Raw genomic sequence first — 26,825 nt, forward strand, 5'->3', positions numbered from 1 at the left:
CCTCCGACGGGTAGCTAGGCTCTCCCTTAGAGATAGGGTGAGAAGCTCTGGCATCCGGGGGGAGCTCAAAGTAAAGCCGCTGCTCCTCCACATCGAGAGGAGCCAGATGAGGTGGTTCGGCATCTGGTCAGGATGCCACCCGAACACCTACCTAGGGAGGTGTTTAGGGCACGTCCGACCGGTAGGAGGCCACGGGGAAGACCTAGGACACGTTGGGAAGACTATGTCTCCCGACTGGCCTGGGAACGCCTTGAGATCCCCCGGGAGGAGCTGGACGAAGTGGCTGCGGAGAGGAAAGTCTGGGCTTCTCCGCTTGGGCTGCTGCCCCCGCGACCCGACCTCGGATAAGCGTGAGAAGATGGATGGATGGATGGCACTCAGCTGAGATAGGCTCCAGCACCCCCCGGACCCCAAAAGGGACAAGCGGTAGAAAATGGATGGATGGACTCGTTACTAGTAAAAAATAACAGCGTTACCAAAGTCGTTATTATATAATGCCGTTATTACGAACACTGGTGTTAAACATACTTGGTCAAAAAAACTGATTCGGATTCTGATATTAAAAAGAACCAAAAAAACAAAACTGAACATTCCTATGTCTCTATTCGCTGTGTTCCAGCTCTTTAACCAAACTAAATGGTTGAGGATGGCTAAATTAGGGGAACTCACTAAATCACCAAATCATCGACAATCTCTTGCATGACATGACATAAACATGGCAACTCCATCTCTGAGCTCAGCATCTTGTAAGCATGTGAGAGATTGAGTTGCATGAAGCAAGCCGATCAGTGCATCGGGAAGAATGTGTTTGCTTTGAGGATGTCTGGAAAAGTGTACTGCTGTTCTTGTTTAGTCAGAAAGTATAAATCAATTCATATCATGAAGAAACAGCTGAGTTTCTCATTAGGTGAAACAGCGCATTTGCATGAATCGGCATACTTATTGGGACATTACTGTGTATTTTAAAGTAGCAGAATGTTAGTCAAAAGGATGAATTAAATACAATACAGTCAGGTAGGGTGTGGCAGGAACCCAAGATGTGAGACAGATGGTGTACGGTTCAAAAATAAAGTTTTTATTAATTAAATTTGGCACAGCAGAAGTGGAAAAAGTACCACCAAATATGAGCACAAAGCTAGTCCAGTCCAAAAGGTATGCAAGAGCAGATTGAAGCAAAATGCTTGAAAAGATAGTCCAAAAGCAACAACAAAAAGTGTGGCAAAAAGACCCAAAAAAGTAGCAACATAGAAAAAAGCACAACTCTTTACAAACAAACCCGAATAAATAGAAACACAAATTTACATTGCCAGGAGAACTGGAGAAAAACAGAAGAAAATAAGCAAGCCTTCATAGATGCACACAACAACCAACACCCACAGCAGCAAAGCTTAAAAGCCACTTTTTGTGTCTCCACATCTCTGTATTTTTATTTTTGCATTGCAGGTCAGAATCAGTCAAAAATTTTGAAAGCGAGATTGAATACTTTCATGCTAGAACAAAAGCAAAACACAAGAGCAGATTTCACAGCCTAATGTTTCAGTCCTTTCCTTTTAGTTTAAGTCCATGTTCCTGACCCTCTGTTGTCATGTTTTAGGGTCAACCACTTGCACTACTACCCTGAAAAGTATGAGGATGATGATGATTTGGTTGGCGATGAAGGCGGAGATTATGCCTATGATGATCATCACAGTGATAACAGGTCAAGCACATGCTCAAACACACACAATGCATGCATGCTGTGCCAAAGGCATTCCCACATAAATTGTTCTTATTCCTTTTCCGCTTCATACTCCGGTCGTCCGATATTATTTGATAGTGTATCAAAACTTTTAATTTAGTGATCGTTTATAATGCTTGTGTGACATACTTCATGAGGTGCTTCACATAGCCAAACAAGTCGGCTAGTAATGGCTAACAGCATGAATCCTGCATTAATACAAATCGTGTCTTACTTGAGGACTTACATAATTGAACATATGGTGTCATGTTTAAGACAGGGATGTCTTTGGTTTCCCTACTAATATATTATATGGTTTCAACTCCCCACCAAATGTTAGCTTGTTTGCAAGTAAATGTTTCATTGAATAAAGAAAAGTGTTTGACAAAAACAGTGTTACTTTAGCTCCAAATTTAGCTGAAAATGTAGTACTATTGCAGCATTGAAGTCTGAGTTGTTTGGCCAAGAGGGTTGTACAACTGACCTTAATCCCGGTATCGTGGGATCGAATCCTGGAAGGGCCAAAAGCACAAATCTTTTTTTTGTCAATTTTACATCTTTGAGTCATAGAGTCTAAATCCAACAATTGCAACATACATTTATCATTTCCACATTCATAGTTATTTTCAGTACAATTTCCGATATTTAAGATTCAAACCATTTCACGGTCAAACCGTTTCTACATTCCACTAGCATTTCAGTTGATTTTGAGCTCTTTAATTTTCAAACCATTCCTACTGTACATTCAAACTTTTTTTCACCAAAATAGTCCTGCAGTCCTTTAGCTTTTAAATTCAGCTTCAGCATTGATTGAGACATTCACACACAATTCCTGCCGGAATTGCACAGGTTCTAGTTCTGACTTGTGTTACTGCTCAAGTGATTAATGAAACCATATAAAGATTACAGTAGCAATTTACAAGCACAAAGCTTTCCATGACTGAGCTTCTAACCCAGAACACTTATATATCAAAGCAGCCCTGTCCATTGAAATTAATTGAAGTCAATTTAATCCGTGTTTGGCCCTTCCGAAACAGCACAATTTTAACATGTAACAAGCCTTTTAAAAATGTTTAGACAAGAACGATTGCTTAAAAACATTACAATAGCACAGTTTTTCTTAAATAGTGGGGTGGGTTAACCTCGGGAACATGCTTTTCTGTATAATGCTGTATCATGCTTCAAACCCCGCTTCAAACAACCGTGCACAATAAAATGTGTTCATTGTAAACCATTAATCTTGATTTCTTATTTTTTCATAAAATAGTAATAATAAAAAAATCTGCACAAATTGTTTTACTAATTTTTCTTTTGTAGTTTAGATTGTTTTATATTGTGCTATTGAGTTAGTGTTGCTGATCAATTTGAAATTATTATTATTTATTGACTATCCATCCATCCATCTATTTTCCACCGCTTGTCCCTCTCAAGGGTTGTTGGGGTGTTAGAGCGCTGGAAGGCGGGGTACACCCTGGACAATTAACCACCTCAACGCAGGGCTAACACAGATAGACAGACAACATTGTATTTATTTTATTTTCATTATCAAATGGTTCAAGTCGGTCAAAAAATGTTTACAGTTTAAATAAGGACATATTTTTTATTTCGAGCAAATAGATAAAGCAGTAGAAAATGGATAGATGGATGGATACACTTGAAATCTTTTCTAATTACAGTTTAAAAACAATCTTAATACAGTTGTTCTTTGTTGGAAGTTGAGCTACATTAATTTCTTTTTTCTTTAATGTTAATAAGGATGCAATGTTATGCAGAGGTGTATTTATAGTGTGTGTGTGAGGGTGCACTTTTTACTTTATCCGCCAGATGGCAGTAGAGTGTTGAATATGTTAGTGTGTTTTGTGGCAAATCCAACTATGACCATAGTGTCAGTTGCTATATAGTGGCACTTTCCATCATTTTCAGCAGACTGCATTGCAAAATGATTAACCCTCCCCCTTCCTCTCACACGAGATCCACCAAAGAATGGTGCCTTATAAATCCCTTCCCTACTGTACTACAAACAACTACAGTAGTTTTAATGTAATTACGTAACAATATTGCACAGCATTTACCTTGGGTAGCAGACTCATGCAGTGCCTCCTGCTGTTGAGTCTCCGTCCAGTGTTGCAAAGTCCCATTATTAGTTTTAAGCTGTTTGCGGATTTCTCTTGTGACATCTGGCAACACTATTTCCACGTAGGAACTACAAAATCACTGTTGCACACGAATGTATTTGAGTGACGAGCCAGAAAAGTTAGTTGACAACAAGCGATATGTTTGTTTGCGTACCAAAGCTAATGTCCGACTTAAATGGTAATGTCTGATTTTTATGATATTTAATAGTTAAATCTAATCTACTTACAGTTTAACAGGATGAACTTTGTCAGATGATATGAAACCATGTTTTAATCACAAATAGTATTATCAAGGCTTAGGTCAGGCTGATTACAAAAATAAATACTAATTACATATAGCAAAAGAAGGGGACTCATTAAAACTGATGAAAAATGAATTTACATACAATTATGTAGTGCTAAATTAAATAAATTCTGACGGCGTGGCGAAGTTGGGAGTGTGGCCGTGCCAGCAATCTGAGGGTTACTGGTTCAATCCCCACCTTCTACCATCCGAGTCACGTCCGTTGTGTCTTTGAGCAAGACACTTCACCTTTGCTCCTGATGGGTTCTGGTTAGCGCCTTGCATGGCAGCTCCCGCCATCAGTGTGTGAATGTGGAAATAGTGTCAAAGCGCTTTGAGTTCCTTAAAAAAAAAGGTAGAAAAGCGCTATACAAATTATTTACCTTTTTTTTTTTTTTAAATGAACAATAAATACTAAAAATCTTGTTTTTTTTAATATGTCAATACAATTTAAATGCAAGTTAAAATACAGCCTTACTACGTTAGTCATAATTTTTGCAGTTAAGAAATTTCTTTATTACTTTAGTTCCAGAACTCTTCTTTTTGTTTGAAATCGTCAATACTGCCACTTGTAATGAAAAAGTGTATTACAACTAAGTACCGGTACCGTTGCGGCCATTCGGACCACAGCTGAGAAACAGATATTTTTAGCGGCCCTGGTATACAGTATTGTCTTCACAAAACATCACACAAGATCACATCTTGTCAAAGCATCTATTTGCTGCAAAATCTTCAGTGAATGGCCTTGTGATCAGATCAATGACAGCAAAAACATTGCACTGTGGAACCTCTCAGGTCGACCTCCAATTTCAAACAACCCTTCCCTTAAGTGGACACAATAAGAAAAAAAAAACACTCCATCTTAACTTTAATTACCCTCTCCCTACATATCTATAGATGTTTTTTTCTTCATCACTCAGTCTATTCCTCTTGTCTTTTTATGAATATGTCAGACAGGGGAGGAAATCAAACAGTTCCCCATCAACTTGTCCAAAGAAAGAAAGAAGAAATCCAGAAGAAATCGGTGAGTATTCTCCACTGACAAAATAGCCTTGTTTGCGAAATAATCTGATTGTTCCTGTAAAATAGGGTTTGATATGCCAATGAATCATCAACTCAGATAAGCATAAAACCTTTAGACACCAAGATTGACAACAATCAAACAAAAGTTTGACGAGATGGTCATGCTGTTCTCTTTTCTCTATCAATAGGCTTGGCAGTTTATCACCTACTCGCAGAGAGAAGAAGAAAAAGAGTGGGAAGAAACACAAACGTGACAGGTGTGTGTGAGAGAGAGAGTGTGTGAGAGAGAGTGAGTGATAGAGAGTGTGTGAGAGAGAGCAGAGTGTTTGAGAGAGAGCGTGAGTGTGAGAAGGGTGTGTTAGCTTCTAACTGACCAATGTTCAGGGATGAAATTGCACTTGTATTAATGTATGAAGGTGACTTTGCAGTGAAACATATTACTACAATGGCCGTTCATGTATTGCCCCATATGTTGCTTCCACTCACTTTGGCAGTAAAGAAAGATGCCCAGGAGAAAATGAAGGAAAAGCAAATTGAAGGACAGGAAAACAGAGGGAAAGCTGCAAAGGAGGAATGACAGGAAGGTGCAGGATGATCGGACAAAATAGTCCAGAAAAGGACAAGAAAGGAAAGGTAAAGTGACGTCATAAACGCAAAAGCAAAGGAGAGGTAAGAAGGCAGGAATGTAGATTATAAAGGAGTAAGTAGTAAGTTTGAAATACAAACCCTGTTTCCATATGAGTTGGGAAATTGAGTTATATGTAAATATAAACGGAATACAATGATTTGCAAATCATTTTCAACCCATATTCAGTTGAATATGCTACAAAGACAACATATTTGATGTTCAAACCGATAAACTTTTTTTTTTTGGCAAATAATCATTAACTTTAGAATTTGATGCCAGCAACACGTGACAAAGAAGTTGGGAAAGGTGGCAAATACTGATAAAGTTGAGGAATGCTCATCAAACACTTTGTCAACAAATGCGTGAGAAAATTGTTGAACAGTTTAAGAAAAACCTTTCTCAACCAGCTATTGCAAGGAATTTAGGGATTTCACCATTTACAGTCCGTATATCATCAAAGGGTTCAGAGAATCTGCACGTAAGCAGCTAAGCCCGTGACCTTCGATCCCTCAGGCTGTACTGCATCAACAAGCGACATCAGTATGTAAAGGATATCACCACATGGGCTCAGGAACACTTCAGAAACCCACTGTCAGTAACTACAGTTGGTCGCTACATCTGTAAGTGCAAGTTAAAACTCTCCTATGCAAGGCGAAAACTGTTTATCAACAACACCCAGAAACGCCGTCGGCTTCGCTGGGCCTGAGCTCATCTAAGATGGACTGATACAAAGTGGAAAAGTGTTCTGTGGTCTGACGAGTCCACATTTCAAATTGTTTTTGGAAACTGTGGACGTCGTATCCTCCGGACCAAAGAGGAAAAGAACCATCCGGATTGTTATAGGCGCAAAGTTGAAAAGCCAGCATCTGTGATGGTATGGGGGTGTATTAGTGCCCAAGACATGGGTAACTTACACATCTGTGAATGTGCCACTATTGCTGAAAGGTACATACAGGTTTTGGAGCAACATATGTTGCCATCCAAGCAACGTTACCATGGACGCCCCTGCCTATTTCAGCAAGACAAAGCCAAGCCACGTGTTACATCAACGTGGCTTCATAGTAAAAGAGTACGGGTACTAGACTGGCCTGCCTGTAGTCCAGACCTGTCTCCCATTGAAAATGTGTGGCGCATTATGAAGCCTAAAATACCACAACGGAGACCCCCGGACTGTTGAACAACTTAAGCTGTACATCAAGCAAGAATGGGAAAGAATTCCACCTGAGAAGCTTTAAAAATGTGTCTCCTCAGTTCCCAAACCTTTACTGAGTGTTGTTAAAAGGAAAGGCCATGTAACACAGTGGTGAACATGCCCTTTCCAGACTACTTTGGCACGTGTTGCAGCCATGAAATTCTAAGTTAATTATTATTTGCAAAAAAAAAAAAAAGTTTTATCAGTTTGAACATCAAATATCTCGTCTTTGTAGTGCATTCAATTGAATATGGGTTGAAAAGGATTTGCAAATCATTGTATTCCGTTTATATTTACATCTAACACAATTTCCCAACTCATATGGAAACAGGGTTTGTAAATATTGGCATTGTGGGGATAGGTGGGCCCACAGAAAGCAAAATGACAGCTCCGATGGACGAGAGACAGAATACACATGCGACATCTGCAACAGAGACTGTCACTCCTGCATCAGCCTTCACATATATATATATATATACATATATATATATATATATATATATATATATATATATATATATATATATATATATATATATATATATATATATATATATATATATATATATGTATATATATATATATATATATATATATATATATGTATATATATATATATATATATATGTATATATATATATATATATATATATATATATATATATATATGTATATATATATATATGTATATATATATATATATATATATATATATATATATATATATATATATATATATATATATATATATATATATATATATATATATATATATATGTATATATATATATATATATATATATATGTATATATATATATATATATATATATACAGTTGCGATCAAAAGTTTACATACACTTGTAAAGAACATAAGGCTGTCTTGAGTTTCCAATACTTTCTACAACTCTTATTTTTTTGTGATAGAGTGATTGGAGCACATACTTGTTGGTCACAAAAAACATTCATGAAGTTTGGTCCTTTTATGAATTTATTATGGGTCTACTGAAAATGTGCCCAATCTGGTGGGTCAAAATTATACATACAGCAATGTTAATATTTGGTTACATGTCCCTTGGCAAGTTTCACTGCAATAAGGCGCTTTTGGTAGCCATCCACAAGCTTCTGGCAAGCTTCTGGTTGAATTTTTGACCACTCCTCTTGACAAAATTGGTGCAGTTCAGCTAAATTTGTTGGTTTTCTGACATGGACTTGTTTCTTCAGCATTGTCCACACGTTTAAGTCAGGACTTTGGGAAGGCCATTCTAAAACCTTAATTGTAGCCTGATTTAGCCATTCCTTTTACACACAATCATTTCTACAACTCTTATTTTTTTGTGATAGAGTGATTGGAGTACATAATTGTTGGTCACAAAAAACATTCATGAAGTTTGGTTCTTTTATGAATTTATTATGGGTCTACTAATAATGTGACCAAATCTGGTGGGTCAAAAGTATACATACAGCAATGTTAATAACATTTTCCACACGTTTAAGTCAGGATTTTGGGAAGGCCATTCTAAAACCTTCATTTTAGCCTGATTTAGCCATTCCTTTACCACTTTTGACATTTGTTTGGGGTCATTGTCCTGTTGGAACACCCAACTGCGCCCAAGACCCAACCTCCGGGCTGATGATTTTAGGTTGTCCTGAAGAATTTTGAGGTTATCCTCCTTTTTCATTGTCCCATTTACTCTCTGTAAAGCACCAGTTCCATTGGCATCAAAACAGGCCTAGAGCATAATACTACCACCATGCTTGACGATAGGCTTGGTGTTCCTGGGATTAAAGGCCTCACCTTTTCTCTTCCACACATATTGCTGGGTATTGTGCCCGAACAGCTCAATGTTTGTTTCATCTGATATCACATGGACAAAGATAAGACCTTCTGGAGGAAAGTTATGTGGTCAGATGAAACAAAAATAATACAATAATGAAAAAATATTCTTCTCAAATTACTTTATCATCAGGTCAGCTGCATCATGTCTCAAAGCTTATGTATTGTCCACTTATTTACACAGAGAAACAAAACATATTTTTATGCTATGCCTCTGGCTAGCTAGGCAGATGTGTATATGTGTTGTGAAATGGCGTTACGATGCATTCCTTCATCACACTTTGTTTATGAGTGCGGTAGAAGCAGCAAAAACACATTGCCAACTTACAGTTGTGTAGATTTCATGATGACTCGCTGGCTGATGGCTTTAAAAATAAAAGATGCCCTCATTACTGTTCACATATTATAGCGTGGAACAAATCCATACATTTTTGTTTTAGCGCTGCTGGAGAGAATTTCCACTTCCTAAACAAGGAAGGGAAAGTATCTGATTGGCTCAACATAGTTGCTAACCCCCAGTCCGCACCCTCTCTCATATTTGGCGCTATTAAACATCTGTGATTGGATGTATGTCCCAGCCAATGACAAGATTAAATTACATAGGATTGGATATTGTGTATGTCAACATTTTCGTCCCCACTGGTTTACTTAGGTGGGCGGAGGGTAATGGAAGTTTGTGCGCGTGGGCTCTTAACCTGACACTGACAGCGGAGGGACAGCGATGAGGGAATATTCTGTATTGTGTCTCTTTTTCAGCGAATTTCTCCTTTACTGCCGATAATTTTGTCATCCCCACCCTTGCGCTCTGCATGCAGACAATGTGTGCCGAAACCAGACACGTTGCGTTTCAATCAATCAAACTGTAGTCACGCGCCACTTTGTAAACTCAGTAACGGCAATGATGGCAACAGTAAATAATTAGATTACTCGTTACTGATAAAAATGACGGCGTTAGTAGTTAGGTATAGTTCTACTCTAATGCCCTTACTACCAACACTGTGTGTAAGTAGACAGCCTATCGAGGGTTCTTTTTGAATTGGCACAGACAGACAACTTAAAACACACGTACGCGGATCCAAATCACACATGCGTGGTTCTAAAACACACCTAAGCAGATCTGAATACACACATTCCAATTGATATACAGACACACAAATTAGTACACACGCACGCAAATTGGATTACACGCGCACAGTTTGAAATATATGTTTGCAAATAATTTTGCAACAATAATACTTCCATATCAAGTTACATACTGTTGAGCTTTGTAAACAGTTGTTGAGATCTGTGCAAAGGGAATATATTTCCCAGTTGGTTCCCTTTTTTTTTTTTTTGGTCGAAAGTCCAACAACCTGCTCCTCTTCACCAATCCGCTGGGCACTGTAGATAGACTCAATTAAGGAGATGTGGAAGTCCTCTGTAAAATGACAACAACTCCCACTCCTTTCTCACTAATCTCCATGGAAATTGCAGTGAGGCTGAGAGTGATATGAATGACTTAATATGTGTTAATGGGCATCTGTGACTAAACTTTTGGGTCAATATAATGTGTATGTAATAAACAGATACCATAAAATGTGTGTGAGAAAGAGAACCGCCTTTCCATGCTAATGTAGTAAAACATGCACTCATCACATTTAATTAAAGATATTACACCCGCAATTTAAGCCCAGACTCCACCTTCATATTTCGCTGCCAACTGAAACATGGCATGATGTAAACTATGTGTTCTGGTAAAAAGATCTCTCTTTTCATACACATATGAATAATTCAGTTCAAGCATCTGTCATGCACTAATTATTTTTTGCTTACTATGTAGGTCTGCATCTGGCTCCAGGAAAAAGAGGAGGTACAGGTATGTGTGGAAAACTATAAATAAACACCTATTTGTTGTTTTATTTCTTTAATGATATAAGGTAATCCAAGAGCTGTATTTACAAATACATATATTTTGAATACCATTATGAGAGAAGTAATAACATGTGTCATGTCAATGTGTTATAGTGGTTGAAGATTACACTGGAATATTCAGTGAGTGTCATTACTGTACAGTATGTTGTTATGGTATTAGTGTTGTCCCGATACCAATATTTTCTTATATGTACGGGTACCAAAATGTACACTGAACAAAAATATAAACGCAACACTTTTGTTTTTATCCCATTTTTCATGAGTTGAACTCAAAAATCTAAAACTTTTACAGCTGTTTAAAATTGGTGTAGTAGATAGCAAGTTATGTATGAAGTGTCGGGCAGCTGAGGGAACTCTTGTTCATTTATCGTGGGAATGTCAGAGGATAAAAGAGTTATGGTTGAAAACAACAAAAGAAGCAATCACATTCCTTAATATAAACATCTCAATGACACTGCAAACTTGTATTCTTGGGGATCTCATCAATTCAGTAACGTGTCATCAAAGAGTAAAAATGCATTTCTTTCAATATGCATCATAACAAAAAGGGTAATATTTAAAATAAATGGATAGATGTTGATAGTCCAACACATGCTGACTTGTACACCAAGCTATGGAGATGATATCAGTAGAAAAACTGCATTTAGTTTAGATAATAAGGAGTCATATATTGGAATAGGGGGGTCCAATATTTAAATTTGTTTTAACTATGAAATGAACTAAAATTATGACTTATTTTATCTTTGTGGAAAATATTGGACACAATGTGTCTCATGAGATGCAATGCAAGTGTAAGCCACTGTGACACTATTGTTCTTTTTTTTTCTTTAAATGTTTTTATTTTTTAGAAATGTCTGTAATGATAATGTCAATGAGGGATTTTTAATCACTGCTATGTTGAAATTGTTATTAATATTGATACTGTTGTTGATACTATTCATTTTTGTCTGACCGCTTTTGGATTGTTTTGTGTCATATTTTGTGTGTCCTCTCAATTGCTCTGTTTATTGCCATTCTGAATGTTGCTGGGTCGGGTTTGGTTTTGGAATTGGAATTGTATTATCATGGTATTGTTGTGTATTGTTTTGTTGGATTGATTAATAAAAAAAAAATAAAACAATTGTTTTACTATATACACAAAATACATATTCCTCCCAAATATTGTTCACAAATTGGTCTAAATCTGTGTGAGTGAGCATTTCTTATTTGCCAAGAAATCCATCCCACCTCACAGGTGTGCCATGTCATGATGCTGATTAAACAGCATGATTATTGCACAGGTTTGCCTTAGGCTCCCCACAATAAAAGGCCACGCTGAAATGTGAAATTTTGTCACACAGCCCAATGCCACAGATGTCGCAAGTTTTGAGGGAGTGTGCAGTTGGCATGTTGACTGCAGGAATGTCCATCAGAGCTGTCACCCGTGAATTAAATGTTCATTTCTCTACCATAAGTCATTTCCAAAGGCGTTTTAGAGAATTTGGCAGTGCATCCAACAGGCCTCAAAACCGCAGACCACTTGTAACCACACCAGCCCAGGACCTCCACAGCCAGTAGGTGCACTTCCATGATCGTCTGAGACCAGCTGTCCGGACAGCTGCTGCAACAATTGGTTTGTTAACCAACAAATTTCTGCACAAAGTGTTAGAAACTATCTCAGAGAAGCTCATCTGCATGCTTGTCGTCCTCATCGTGGTCTTGACCTGACTGCAGTTTGTCGTCGTAACTGACTTGAGTGGATGAATCCCGGTTTTCACTGTTCAGGGCAGTTGGCAGACAGCGTGTGCAGCATTGTGTGGGAGAGCGGTTTGCTGATGCCAACGTTGTGAATCGAGTGGCCCATAGTGGGGGTGGGATTATGGTATGGGCAGGCGTATGTTATGGACAATGAACGCAAGTGCTTGTTATTGATTTTGAATGCACAATGATACCGTGACGAGATTCTGAGGCCCATTGTTGTGCCATTCACCCGGGACCATACCCTCATGTAGCAGCATGACAATGCACGGCTCCATGTTGCAAGGATCTGTACACAATTCCTGGAAGCGGAAAACATCCCAGTTCTTGCATGGCCAGCATACTCACCTGTACATGTCACCCAATGATCATGTTTGGGATGCTGTGGTTCGGCGTATACGACAGCGTGTTCCAGTTCCTGCCAATATCCAGCAATTTCGCCCAGCCATTGAAGAGGAGTGGACCAACATTCCACAGGCCACAATCAACAACCTGACCAACTCTATGCAAAATATATGTTGTGTTACACTGTGTGAGGCAAGTTGTGGTCACCCAAGATACTGACTGCTTCTCTGACCCCCCCAGACCCAATAAAGCAAAACTGCACATTTTTGAGTGGCCTGTTGTTGTGGGCAGCCTAAGGCACATCTGTGCAATAATCATGCTGTTTAATCACCATATTGATATGCCACACCTGTGAAGTGGGATGGATTATCTTGGCAAAGAAGAATCGCTCACTAACACAGATTTGTAAACAATATTTGACTGGAATAGGTCTTTGTGGACGCGGGCGGCGGTAGTTTGGGGACCCCTGTCCTACAGTGTGTAGTCAAGCATGTTTAGCTATTCCTCATCCTGCAGGGATGATAGTTTTAAGAAACATAGTTTATTTGTCGCCATGGAGGTGAGGATTAGTGATTTAGAAATAGCTAAAACACTGTGGAGGGACATTTACCAATGCAGTGCATTGAGGAAGCTTTCGTTCTCTTGTCACTGTCAAATTTGCCTGGCATCAACATGCATTATCACGATACAACGATAGTATTAAAAACTCCATCGTCTGACATCCATCCATCCATTTTCTACCGCTTATTCCCTTCCGGGTCGCGGGCATACTTGCCAACCCTCCCGTTTTTAGCGGGAGAATCCCGGTATTCAGCGGCTCTCCCGACAACCTCCCGGCAGAGATTTTCTCCCGACAAACTCCCGGTATTCAGCCGGAGCTGGAGGCCACGCCCCCTCCAGCTCAATGCGGACCTGAGACTGAGTGGGGACAAACTGTTCTCACGTCCGCTTTCCCAAAATATAAACAGCTTGCCTGCCCAATGAACGGAGAAGTTAAACAGGACAATACTGCCATCTAATGGATAGCCACCGGAACCCTGAAATTCAAGTTTTTTTTTTTTTTTCTATGTAAATAAAATATATATATATATATATATATATATATATATATATATATATATATATATATATATATATATATATATATATATATATATATATATAGCTAGAATTCACTGAAAGTCAAGTATTCATACATATATATATATATATATATATATATATATATATATATATATATATATATATATATATATATATATATATATATGAAATACTCGAGTTGGTGAATTCTAGCTGTAAATAACCACGCCCCCCCAACCACAATTTTCCTTCTTCTGTCTCTACACTGTTTCCGCTGGAAAGTTGTGTGTGTGTGTGTGTTGACTTACATGCGCCTCAGCTCAAGTTACCAGCAATGTCACCATGGAGCGGCATCATGCACATGAAAGTAAAAACTCCCAGTATTTTACAGAGGCAGTACAGTACCTTTTTTGATGCATTAGGACCCCGGTATTTATTAGTAATGGTATACTGTACAACCCTATAATGTTCAAGGGTTGTACATCATACATTAGAAAAAAAAATCTAAATGTATATAGGTAAGAATAGGGCTAAAATAATAGGGAATAATAACTAAATAAGGTATTTGTTGTTTTTTTCAGGTCGGGAAGCCAGAAGGACAAACACAGAGACAGGAGCAAAGACAAAAAGAGGTGAGACTCACACCATCTCTGCAAATTATCTCATATAATTATACATGTGAAGCTGCAAAGATATTAAATGGGTTATACTTGTATAGCGCTTTTCTACCTTCAAAGTACTCAAAGCGCTTTGACAGTATTGCCACATTCACCCATTCACACACTGATGGCGGGAGCTGCCATGCAAGGCGCTAACCAGCAGCCATCTGGAGCAAGGGTGAAGTGTCTTGCCCAAGGACACAACGGAAGTGACTAGGATGGTAGAAGGTGGGGATTGAACCCCAGTAACCAGCAACCCTCCGATTGCTGGCACGGCCACTCTACCAACTTCGCCACGCCGCCCCAGATTGTTATATGTCCGTACATTTCATTGTGGATTATGTAAATACTGCACATTTTATTAATATCCACATTTTAATATAGGTTCAAGATTCAAAATGTTTATTTGTTATGTGCACCCGAGCAACACATTTCCTACATTACTATTTTCAGTTAATTTAAAAAAAGAAGATAAATATATCAAAGAAAATAGTTATACATGAAAAAGGAAAAAGGCAAAGATAAGAACAAATTAAAAAGATAATTTTAAAAGGCGCTGTAGTTCAGTTGCAGCGTAGGTGCTGCAAAAAAAAATATATATTATTGTTTAAAAACATTTAGCAATTACAGGTTGCATATGTAATGGACAGTAGACATTCAAGTGTAGGCAGGGTTGCAACAATAAAGTTAAAAAGTAAAATTACCAATGATTGTCACACACACACACTAGGTGTGGCGAAATTATTCTCTGCATTTGATCCATCACCCTTGATCACCCCCTGGGAGGTGAGGGGAGCAGTGGGCAGCAGCGGTGGCCATGCCCGGGAATCATTTTTGGTGATTTAACCCCCAATTCCAACCCTTGATGCTGAGTGCCAAGCAGGGAGGTAACTGGTCCCATTTTTATAGTCTTTGGTATGACTCGGCCGGAGTTTGAACTCACAACCTACCGATCTAAGGGCGGACACTCTAACCACTAGGTCACTGAGTATTGCACATTGTGGTTCACAGCTTTAGATTGTATATGCCTAGTCAAGTGTCTGATGTCCTGTGGGTAGAGCTGTTTTTGAGTCATGTTGTTTTGGCTGTGACGCTCCAGTAGCGTGTGCCAGATGTGCCAGTGTTAAAAGTGTTTGTTGTGAGTTTGTTGTCTTCTGTCTCTTGTGATGTTCCGTGTCCTCTTCGGATAAATGGTGTGACGTTTACTTCACAGTTTTAATGATATATGCTGGAGAGCCGTCCTGTCCTGTCCTGTTTGGTCCAGTTCTCATGAATGCTGTGGTGGAGTTGGTCAACATGTGCTTAACTGTACATCTTCAGAATTTTCTCAGCTTCCTTCAGAAGTACTGTCTTTGTTAGGGCTGGACAATTATGGCTAAAACAATAATAACATTTATTTTGAACAATATTGAATATTTAAATATTGAGTTTTTCATTAATTTGAAAACAAGTATTTGTTACACCATCAAAATTCAACTTTAAATATAATTTAAATAAATGTGTGCATTTTGTGTCATATATACAATTTTGTAAAATGTTTCTTAATTAAATGCAACAATTTTCACATCTATTGGTACAATACATCTTTGGACAATTTTGACCCAGATTGAGGCAAAGCATACTCATTTTGCTTTAAGTACATTATGTTTGCGTATGTACTTTTTTGAAACATTTATTTTGCTAGCGCTGTCAGACCGGATGTTGCGCACAGCGCTGTTATTGTGAAGAGGGTAAGTGTGCGGCACTTCTGAGTTTGACTAGAGTGCAGACGACTTTAGGCTGTTTAAAGGGAAAGGCTCTCACTGCTGACCCGTTTGTACATTGATCTTACATTGATAATATCTTTCCCAACAACACAATCAGATGAGATGTTTTGTGGGTGTATGGATTGATCTTGCTAGCTTTAGTGTTGTCGTTTATTCTGTGTTTCATGTGGCCGTCTCCACATTTTCTAGTTCAGGACATGGCGGTTGAGTGTTTCGAGGAAGAACATGTGCGGTCATGAACACATTATTTTTCCAAACAAATCTTCCTTCTTACAAAGACAGCATTTCAGTCATTTCGGTAAGTTTTCGTGATATTCTGTGTTTAACATTATATTCCGTTTTATTGGCCAAATCTGTGATTACGGTTACGTTTACGCGGAAATCATATGGCCTTACTTTTTTTGTTGAAATTTGTGATTGATTAGGCGTAATAGCGCTGTCAACCATGGTGAGATCCCAAACTTCTAGTAGACGTAGTCTTTCTTTCACTGAAACGCTCACTCATCTGTTTCACCATCACAAGCTCAGAAATTTGCCTGAATGTTGTACCGCCCACTAATCGTTTTTTTTCAAAATATAACATTTTTATGATCGTGAGAAGCCAAAATTAAAATAGAGATTTTAAAAATCTGTCCAGCCCTAGTCTCTGTTGAACATTCCATGTGAGGCCCATGTAGGGATGATGTTCGAAACCGGTTCTCCCGGTTGTTCGATAAGAAAAGAACCGATTCCATGGACTCAAACCCCTTTTTGAGAACCGGTTCCCATTATCGAGGCCACTATAGTAAAGAAAAAGAGTTGGTTCTTTATGCAAATCCCTGGGAACGAATCCCGTCCCACAGGAAATGCCTTGTGGGACATCACAGGAAATTATGTAGCTCAGTCTATTGACTGAGCTACGTCATTTCCTGAGATGTCACACAAGCAGCAAAAATAATGGACCGGAAAAAACGCCTCAAGGCATGGCTCATTTTACAAAAAAATACGACGAGGAAACGGCAATATGCAATTATTGCCAGGCTTCGCTCTCATTTAAGGGGGAAGTACAACAAGCATGTTGAAACATTTTCAGGCTGCACATAACCTAAACGTTCGAGAACCGTGTCGTGTCTTCGACAAGTGGAGAAGAAGCGACAGAGATGACGATGCACGCCCCTCTTCCTCTGCTTCAAACCTGCAGCCCCAGTTCCATCACGGTGAGTAACTAACGTTAACTGTTGCTGGTTAATTTCCATATTTGCTCACTTGTAGCCTTTAGGCTAAAATAACGTTACCTCTTATGTCAACCAGGACTGCAGAATGTTAGCTAGACTAACGTTACCTAAGCATAGTCAGTGGCTAACGGTAACGTTAACGTTAGCCTTTTTGTATGTGTTTGATAACGTTAACGGTATCGTGTAGCCTACACCACTCCAGAGTTTGCAGGTCCGTCTAATAAACTAGTGCTTTCTTTCTTTCTTTCTTTAGTTTATTTCATGCATGAACACACTTACAGCATAACACATCACAGTTTCATATCATTTAATGTCCGAAAAGGAGTTGGAAGAAGTAAAAACTTATGTAATCCTACCCTTTTCCCACTTCAGAGCGTTTACAAATATATACATCATTTACTGACCTTGTATAATAATAATAAATAATATTACTTTTTGTAATATGTAATTAATTAATTCAGTCATTATTAATATACTGAGATGAAGAATATCTTATTTTCTATAAGGTTGAAAGTATATTTCTCATAATTCTTCTTTGTACTTTGTAAGCACTATTAATTTGAACAACCTCTTAAAGTAGATCATATCAGTACAATGTTTAACTTCATTACTTAATCTATTTCATCAGTTAATTCCACATACTAATGCTATAGACTTAATAACAGACATCCTAGTCTTCACATTCAGCTAATTTCCCCCCTAATTCTATGCTGTGTCTGTCCCTCATTTTCCCTCCAGGACAAGGACGTGCAGTCATTCCTGGAGGAGGCCACACTGATGGACCCCAGAAGGTTTAGATACAGACTGGAGGAGGATGTCGTCAAACCTATCTGTGTGTCCAAGCTAGTTCCACGCCAAGTGAACATGTTTTTTCCACCGTTGGCGACATGATTAGCGAAGAGCGGGTCAGACTTGATCCTGAAAAAGCAGATATGCAAATTTTTTGAAAGAAGAATTGTTGATTGATGACTGTGGCGTTCTTAGTGTCATAGTGTGTGTAGTTAGTATGTTCCAATAGCAGCAGAAGTGCACTTTTTGGAGAGCTGTATTTGTCACGGCCCAGACGCACACTAGTGCGCAATCATCTGGGAGCCGCGCTGAGCGCACCTCCAAGCGCGCTAGCGCGCGCGTCACTCAAGCTGCTGCAGGCAGCTGCGTTCCATCTTCAATCAACACACTGCTGACTTAAACAACCGCCACCAGAGATCCTTTGCCAGAACGTAGCAATCTGTACATGGTACCGTAAGCTCGTCTCCAGCTTCCTAGTTGCCTTTTTGATCCTGATCTCTGTGTTTTGTTCCCTGCGCTAATTGTCGTGTCCTCCCTCACCCCGCAGCTCCCTGTGTGTGTCCCCGAGTCACGCTGTGTGTCGTGCGCTCCTGGATCATCCCTGTCTTCCTCGTGCTTCCTGGTTCTCGACTCCTCGCTTGCCCCCGGACTACGACGACTCTCTCCTGCCTCCCGACCACGCTTCCGCCCCTGGACAAACCCTGCCTGCCTTGCCCTTGTCTGACAGCACCGTTCCTCTCAACACGCACCTCCAACACTTACGGTAAAACCCTCCAGTTAAATTCTACACATAGTCTGACACCCATTTCCTGTTTGGTTACATACACATCTGATATATACATATATTGATATATATAATATAATATATAATATGTAATATAATATCATAATATATTATACAATATAATATATTATGTAAATTATATATATATAATAATATATATATATTTATATAGAAATATATAATTTTCCTTGTGAATAAATACGCCCCAGGCTAAACGCTCTCCCAGCCTCAGTGCCGTCTCCTTCTACCCGGTACCATCACAGTATTTTCAGTTTTGTGCCCAAGGGACTGATTTTATTCAACACTATATTATTATTTATACACCTATAGTGATCACAGAGACAGGTTGTTTTTGTTACTGTATACAGTATATTTGTTTTTCTGAAAAATCCCACTTAATATACTTTGGGTAACAACAGTCAATATTTATTTATTTATTTTTATTTTTATTTTTTCTTATAAAATAAAAGTGAGCTTTTGTTAAACCAAATATTGTGTGTTTTTTTTCCATATACAACAACCTATCTGGATTCGATAAGAGAATCGATAAGGAATTGGTTCGATAAGAGGATTCGATAATGGGCTCGAACTTGATAATTTCTTATCAAACATGTGAGTTCATCACTGATGTGGGTACCATGAAAAGGTACCTTTTATCAGCAGGACTTCTCCACCTAAGTCCTGCTGATAAGGTGTGAGCTGCTCTTTTCTTCACCTAAGGACGATAATCATGTTTTAAGTCTTTATAGCATTTAAAGAGAGATTATTTTCATGTACATAGAGTTGCATGGCTTTCCTACTAAATTTGGACATATGATGAAATTTTGAAAACAGCGTAAGCCAGGAAAAATTCTGATGTATGAAAGTGTTTGCGCGCACAAATCCAAGCACATTTCTTTGTTACATCGCAATCTACTTGAAATCGACCGCAGATGTGTGCGTGACTTATCACGCCTAGACCACGCCCAGGCAGTGCCCCTTAACAAATACGCAAATCCCATTGAAAGTATCCACGTGACTGAAAATGGCCCACATTGCTCAATGAGGACTCAGAGGGAGATGCTTATTTCCCCTGCTACGGATAACAGCACACAGGCTAAAAAAAAAAAATGGTTGGGCATCAGTAACAAAGAAAGTGAAGAAGAAGGTGGCTTTTCATCGCATAATTTCTGCAAGTGTCCCCTTCCTAGCTGCAACTGTGTCCCTCTCCTTGTAAGTGTGCGTCAAAGTGGGCACCAAACTCGTTCAGTTGGTCCTTGATGCAATGAAGGCCCTGCCACATCCGTTGATAATCAGCATCAACCTGCACTGTCCCTTGGCTTACCTGGTGGATCTACGTTGGTTGTATCTGACCTTTTTGTCCTCAGTATCACCATATGTAAATGCATAAGTGTGCACGTAGCATGGACGGGACCTCACAATTCATCCAGGGTTTTTGCTTTGGCTATACTATGCAGCTCTTAGTGGGAACAATGTTTTGGGTGCATGGGCTGTGTCTCGACTGAGGTATAATCATTGAATCCCCAGTGCAGTCTTCACCAACAAGAGCAGTCTTAAACACATTCTTGTTTTGAAGCAGTCCTGAAGCACCAAATCAGCCTCTTCATTCCACAAGTCAACAGTTGTGTATACTGGGAAAGCCTAGTTGTAGACAGGGTAGATAAAAATGTATATGTTCAAAATTGGGCCTGGGCACCACCTTCACATTAAACGTGGTCTAATTTATTTGTTTTTCCCATGTTGCAATCTTAACATGCTGGTGGGACTTTGGGAGAACCGTTCTGATGTTGCAGTAGTTAAAATCGCCCACTACAACAGTCTTGTGTTGATCTAGGATGTCATTTAGAGGAGTCAGCCCAGATGGCAAAATATAACTGGACCAGATATGGGCCAGATGTGCTTAAAATTCCGGTGCGGATCTGTTTTACCCATTTGTGCCCGTGTCTTTTTGCACCTCGGCATTGATCTGATACGGACTCATTTGCCGAACCTTAAACAGCTTTGGGCCAAATCAAAAGAGGATTTTAGAGAGCCCCAAAACAAAAACATTCATAACGAGCAATAAGTAAAAAAATTTTAAAAAACTTACTTTTTATACTTTTCGCCATCCATGATGTTGGCTCGCTTCCCCGTCCTCTGCACTTCCGTGTAGCGAACTGCAGTGACGTCACACGCCAACTTGTAAATTTAGAATCATGGCGCGTCTGGTCTGCAGAGTCCACCCTTAAACAGGCCCTAACCAATCATTTGGATTGTCAATCTGAGAGTCCCAGCCACAACTGGTCCACATTCGCTGGGCGGGTGTGACTTCTATACAGATCTGGTGATTTGAACGCGGATCTGGCACAGTATGAACTGCTATCTTGGAGTTCTGTCTTGTAGACATGCAGGGGGATGTACACGGCCAGCATGAACACTGCACTGAACTTCTTTTGTAAATAAAAAGGTACACACCGTCAGCACTTCAAGTTTGTTGAGCAGTATTTTTTCATCACCTGAACGTTTGCACACCATCTACACTAGTGGTGTCCAAACAACAGCCCGTGGGCCAAATGCAGCAATTTGGTCTGCAAGACGGCACGAGTCCAATAAACAATTTCAGCGGGAGCTGTGCACCCATATCAAATATAGATATCCAGTGGTCTGATTACTGCCATTTTGTACCTATCTGGTGGCCAACAAAAGTTACACTGTTATTAATTGTGCTTTTTAGTCAACTAAGTGCAGTATGTTTTTATATGACCCAATCCAAACAACCTTCCCTAGTTACGGTGCAGAAAAAAAATAAAAGAATCAGCCAGTACAAAAATTCTCTAAACATGGTCACACATAACACAGCCTGCTCATTGAACTTTTATTATAAAAAATGTCCACTTTACGTCCATGAGAAGGGATGATGGGAAAAATGCAAACCACTCTCTCCACACTTATCCATGCTTGGAGCATTTTAGCTGGTTGATAGGAGGTAGGAGTTGCACTTTTACATACTCTTAATAACCAATTATAATAAGTATTAATATATATCTACTATATTATTATAATAATATGTACTATATATACTCATATGTATATATGCTGAGGCCAAAAATTTGGACACACCTTCTCATTCAATTCGTTTTTTTTATTTTCATGACTATTGTCACTGAAGGCACCAAAACTATGAATGAACACGTGGGGGTTATGTACTTCACAAAAAAAGGTGAAATAACTGAAAACATGTTTTATATTCTAATTTATTCAAATAAGCCACCCTTTGCTCTGATTACTGCTTTGCACACTCTTGGCATTCTCTCGATGAGCTTCAAGAGGTAGTCACCTCAAATGGTTTTCACTTCACAGGTGTGCCTTATAGAACCTTTATTTAACCAGATGAGAAACCCATTGAGATCAAGATCTCGTTCACAAGGGTGACCTGGCCAAGAGGTCACAGAGCAGTTTAAAAAAAAAAAAAAAAACGTTAAGACATACATTTTAAAATACATAAGAGAACTGTAAAACAACAGAGATTTACACCTTTTAAAAACACAGGCACTGTGCAAACGTCTCTCGCTGTCTGTCCCTCAGGACAGAACGGAAGGCTCCAAATGGAAGTAGTTCTGTAAGTTTCAGTTTCGTCTGCAATGCATTCCATGCCATAGGAGCAGCAATGCCAAAAGCTCTTTTGCCAAATTCCGTCCGTACATGAGGAACAGTTAAAACATACAAATTGTTAGAACGTAATGCGTAAGAGCTGCTTTTTCTTTGTAAAAGAAAAACACAAGTATGGAGGTACACGAGTATGGAGGTATTAAACCTAAAAGAGCCTTATAAATTATAGTCAGCCAATGTGTGTATCTGCGTGCAGTCAATGAAGATAAGTCTGACTTCATATACAGTTGACAGTGGTGGGTGAGACTACGACAGCTAGTAACAAATCTTAGTGCTTATCAGGGTTGATTAGTGGAATTTCTTGCTTTATTGATGGGGTTGGGACCATCAGTTGTGTGAATGTCCAAACTTTTGGCCTGTACTGTATATATAGTTACTTTGCATGCAGTCCGCTTTCGGTCCCCAGCAAAAAAATTAAGCTTAATGCGGCCCCCCAGTTAAAATGTTTGGACACCCCTGATCTAGACAAACAGACAAACACTCCGCCACCTTTGTTCTCCCCCATGACAGCTTTGTGGTCTCTGCGATAGAAGGAGTAGGTCTGTAGCTGAATGGCTAAGTCCTGTGTTGTTAGTGATATAGGTTTCTATAAAATTCAAAACCCAGCACTCGCACATTTTATGTTATGCTATTCTGGCTCTCAGCTTATCCATCTTGTTATTTAAAGACCAGACCTTGGCTAGCAATAAGCTAGGTACAGTGGTGGTGGTGAAGCCTTAGCTTTCAGTTTAGCATGTATCCCACCTCTCTTGGTGTGTCTTTGTCGCTGCCTTAGGTGTGCCAGGTGCCCTGTGGCATACTTAGAAAACAATATGAGATCAACAGTATTGTGTCATCGTCTTTCATATTTTTTTTATTTATCATAATTTTTGTCAGATACAGCCTCGCAGAATATTAAAGAGAGTCATGCACCAATTGCTTATTTTCCACCTCTGCATTGCCTTATGGCTCATTTTGAAAGTGTTCAGCCGTGCCTGACCTGCTTTACAAATAATTAGAGGGATGGTTAAGTTTGCAATGATGTGCCCATACATACAAGTTCCTTTGTATTTGTGCATGTGTGTCTGTACAAATAGCTCCCCAGCTGAAACTCCCAGAAGGAGCATACAGCGTCAAGGCAGCTGTTGCAGAAGCCGCAGTGCCTCCATAATGTCCATGCGGAGCACCTCTAAGTCTCCCAGCAGGTACATTCAACATAACATGCACATGTGCATAATTTCCCTACACAGTGATTTCCCTCCCCAATATCTGGCCATTAGGTTTAAGCTTCATTAATGAGCACTCATCAGCGGAAGAATAGGATGACGTATCTTATAACAACTCCCTCTCTATAACTTGGGCACTCATAGGTTTTTTGCACAGGCACTTTATGAACTTTACATATGCGTTTAATGAATACAGGGGATAAGGGGAGCTAATCTTGGGAAGGATTCTATTCTTTTAGTCAAAGCTATCCCCAATCACCGAGCTTCTAAATTGTTGTGACACAGTGATTTAAAAAGTGCACCAGTCTCATCATCACATTTTTAATACTGTACTCTCCATACCTGTGGGTGGAGAATTGTAGTTATGGGAGCTATGTTTCTTCACTGGTCACAGTAAACACAGTGCCTTTGTTCTTTCAGAATGAACTGCAAACACAAGAAGGATCGAAAGAAGGTAGCTTCAGTGTCCTCTGGCCCCAACAGTCCTACTGCTTGGCCCGATGGCGACCACATTCAGCGCAGTCACAATGGCAAAGCTGGCAGACGCAACTACACTGAGGGCGATAAGGTGCAAAATGTATGTCATCTTCTCTGTTACGCTCATTTAACCTTCCCACTAAGATGTTAAACATCGCCATTCATAGGTTACAGGGCACAACTTTTATGACTGTCGTCATTTATGATGTGGATCAGACCTGCTGCTTTGTTTCTGTCTTTCTTTGACTTCTCTGACATCTTGTTCATTGTTCCTGTTTGGTGGCAACAGAGAAGAAGGTTCTGGGGTGTGTGTGTGCGAGGTTCTGCATAGATCTGCAAAGAACAGCATACTTTCCTCACATCCAGACTTAAGTCACCCAAGCCTACTATGATCCCAGAATAATGATTAAAACTACATGTGCTTCTTTCCAAGCCTTTGTTCACTGAGGCGTAAGAGTTCTGTGGTATGACCACTTCAAACATAAATACAAATCTTTGCATCTAAAATTAAATATATTTAGTCCAGCAATGCTAAAAATCCAAACTACCTTGCATAGATCCTGACTAGGCACTTGTTGGTGTTTTTAAAGGGAAACTGCACTTTTTTGGAATTTTGCCTATCTTTCATAATCCTTATGTGAGCCAAGCACACATGTTTGACTTTTTTTTATGCCTTCTATTTCATAAATAAACGCTAGCAACAGTCAGCCAACAATGGAGGTAATGAGATTTGATCTAAAACCACCAAAAACCTCCATCAATGTTTTATATACATGCTTTATGTATATACACTGTATGTAATGTAGTAACAGGCAAATTTATAGGAACATGTAATATTTACATATTTCTGTCATTTTAAGCATACAGCAGCGTATTAATTTCACAGACACATCACAACATTCGCTATTTCCTTCTGCAATAACAACTACTTATCATGGCAGTCTTCATGGGAGCCAACAACTATTTTGGGACAAATGATGATCCAGAACCTTACATTTTTGAGCCTGAATATGAGGATGAGCTACAAGTTTTGAAAGCTGAGTGATAAGCAGATCCAGCAAGTAGCACTATTGCTAATACTCAATGTAAAATGCTTTGAGTCATTAGAGAGAAAGCGCTATATAAATATAATTCACTTCACTTCACTGCTAAGTGCTAAACAAGAAATACATACTACAAACATAACAACATAATTATTTACTGTACAATGTCTTTTCTGAGTGGGATGCCGACTGATTGGGTGCTCGTATCCCCCCGTTTAGATGAATCAATAATAATCCTCACGCAGATACAAAAAAAAAAAAGTGGGCGTTGACAGGCCTTTTTTCATGTCTTTCTCGCCATCTCCAGGTTTAAGTTGAATGTCAAAGTTGACTGAAGTTCACGGCGTCGCTATTAGTAGTTCCTCGGCAGAAGCGCTTATAGTAGCAATATCGCTAATTCTTGGTTAATATGCTGTGTGGAGTTAGCATGTTCTCCCCGTGACTGCGTGGGTTATCTCTGGGTACTCTGGCTTCCTCCCACCTCCAAAAACATGCACCTAGGAATAGGCTGATTGGCAAAACTAAATAGGCGCTTGTGAGTGAATGTGAGTGTGAATGTGTGTTTTTTTTATGTTTTCTTAGAGGGTTTTTTGGCCTCAATAGATTACTCCCATGAGCTGGATTGTTAGCCACCTTGTACTTGCTGTAAATTACACATTAAATTGGATAAAAAAAAGAAAGATATATGTGTTCTTGTCTTACATAGGGATTTTCAATGATTGGTAAAAAAAAAGAAAAAAAAGTGAAGTTTCCCATCAAGTGATATCCATCTCTCTCTGATGTGAGTAATCCATTATGTAATGATTAGATTAATATATATAAATCCCTATGTTTTTTTATGTACTGTATCAGTTGGTATTTTGTGACCACCTCATGCTCCTAAAACACTAAGGTTTTATCAATCATGCAAACAGTATAAAGTTGACTCTGAATATAATTTAGTTGGGTTTAGTTTTGAAAGTAATGTACTAAAAAGAGGGATATTGATTTACTTTTATAAAATTGCACAACAGCATAACCACTGTTTTTGTCGTGTAGAATTTTCTATATGATGTAGCTTGTTCACTGACAAACATGTTTTTGGAAAACAGACCAGTTATAACGTACCATAAATGCTTCAATCAACACCTCTATTAATTTCACCAAAGCTCCCGTAGTTGCTGGATGCGTGGTCTACAAAATCAAATAACCACCAGAGTCTCTAATTAGCGCCTGGTCAAAAAAACAATGGCATTAAAGGGGAACTGCACCTTTTATGGAATTTTGCCTTTCGTTCACTATCATTATGAGGGGCAATAACACACGTCTTTTTTTTAACGATTTTAAAGATGATAAAAAACGCTTGAAAGAT

At 38.9% G+C, this 26,825-nt stretch overlaps 1 protein-coding gene across 1 annotated transcript in view; it reads left to right on the plus strand.

The window, feature by feature from the left end:
• The window catches only part of srrm3 (serine/arginine repetitive matrix 3), a 102,059-nt gene that overhangs the window by 31,451 nt on the left and 43,783 nt on the right, over positions 1-26,825 (plus strand). The window contains 8 exon segments of the mRNA XM_062048516.1: positions 1,595-1,699; positions 5,089-5,132; positions 5,135-5,159; positions 5,347-5,415; positions 10,633-10,668; positions 14,471-14,521; positions 23,826-23,933; positions 24,375-24,531. Coding sequence (XP_061904500.1) covers positions 1,595-1,699; positions 5,089-5,132; positions 5,135-5,159; positions 5,347-5,415; positions 10,633-10,668; positions 14,471-14,521; positions 23,826-23,933; positions 24,375-24,531 — 595 coding nt within the window.

This window comes from Entelurus aequoreus, linkage group LG05, assembly GCF_033978785.1.
Source record: "Entelurus aequoreus isolate RoL-2023_Sb linkage group LG05, RoL_Eaeq_v1.1, whole genome shotgun sequence".
Classification (NCBI taxonomy): domain Eukaryota; kingdom Metazoa; phylum Chordata; class Actinopteri; order Syngnathiformes; family Syngnathidae; genus Entelurus; species Entelurus aequoreus.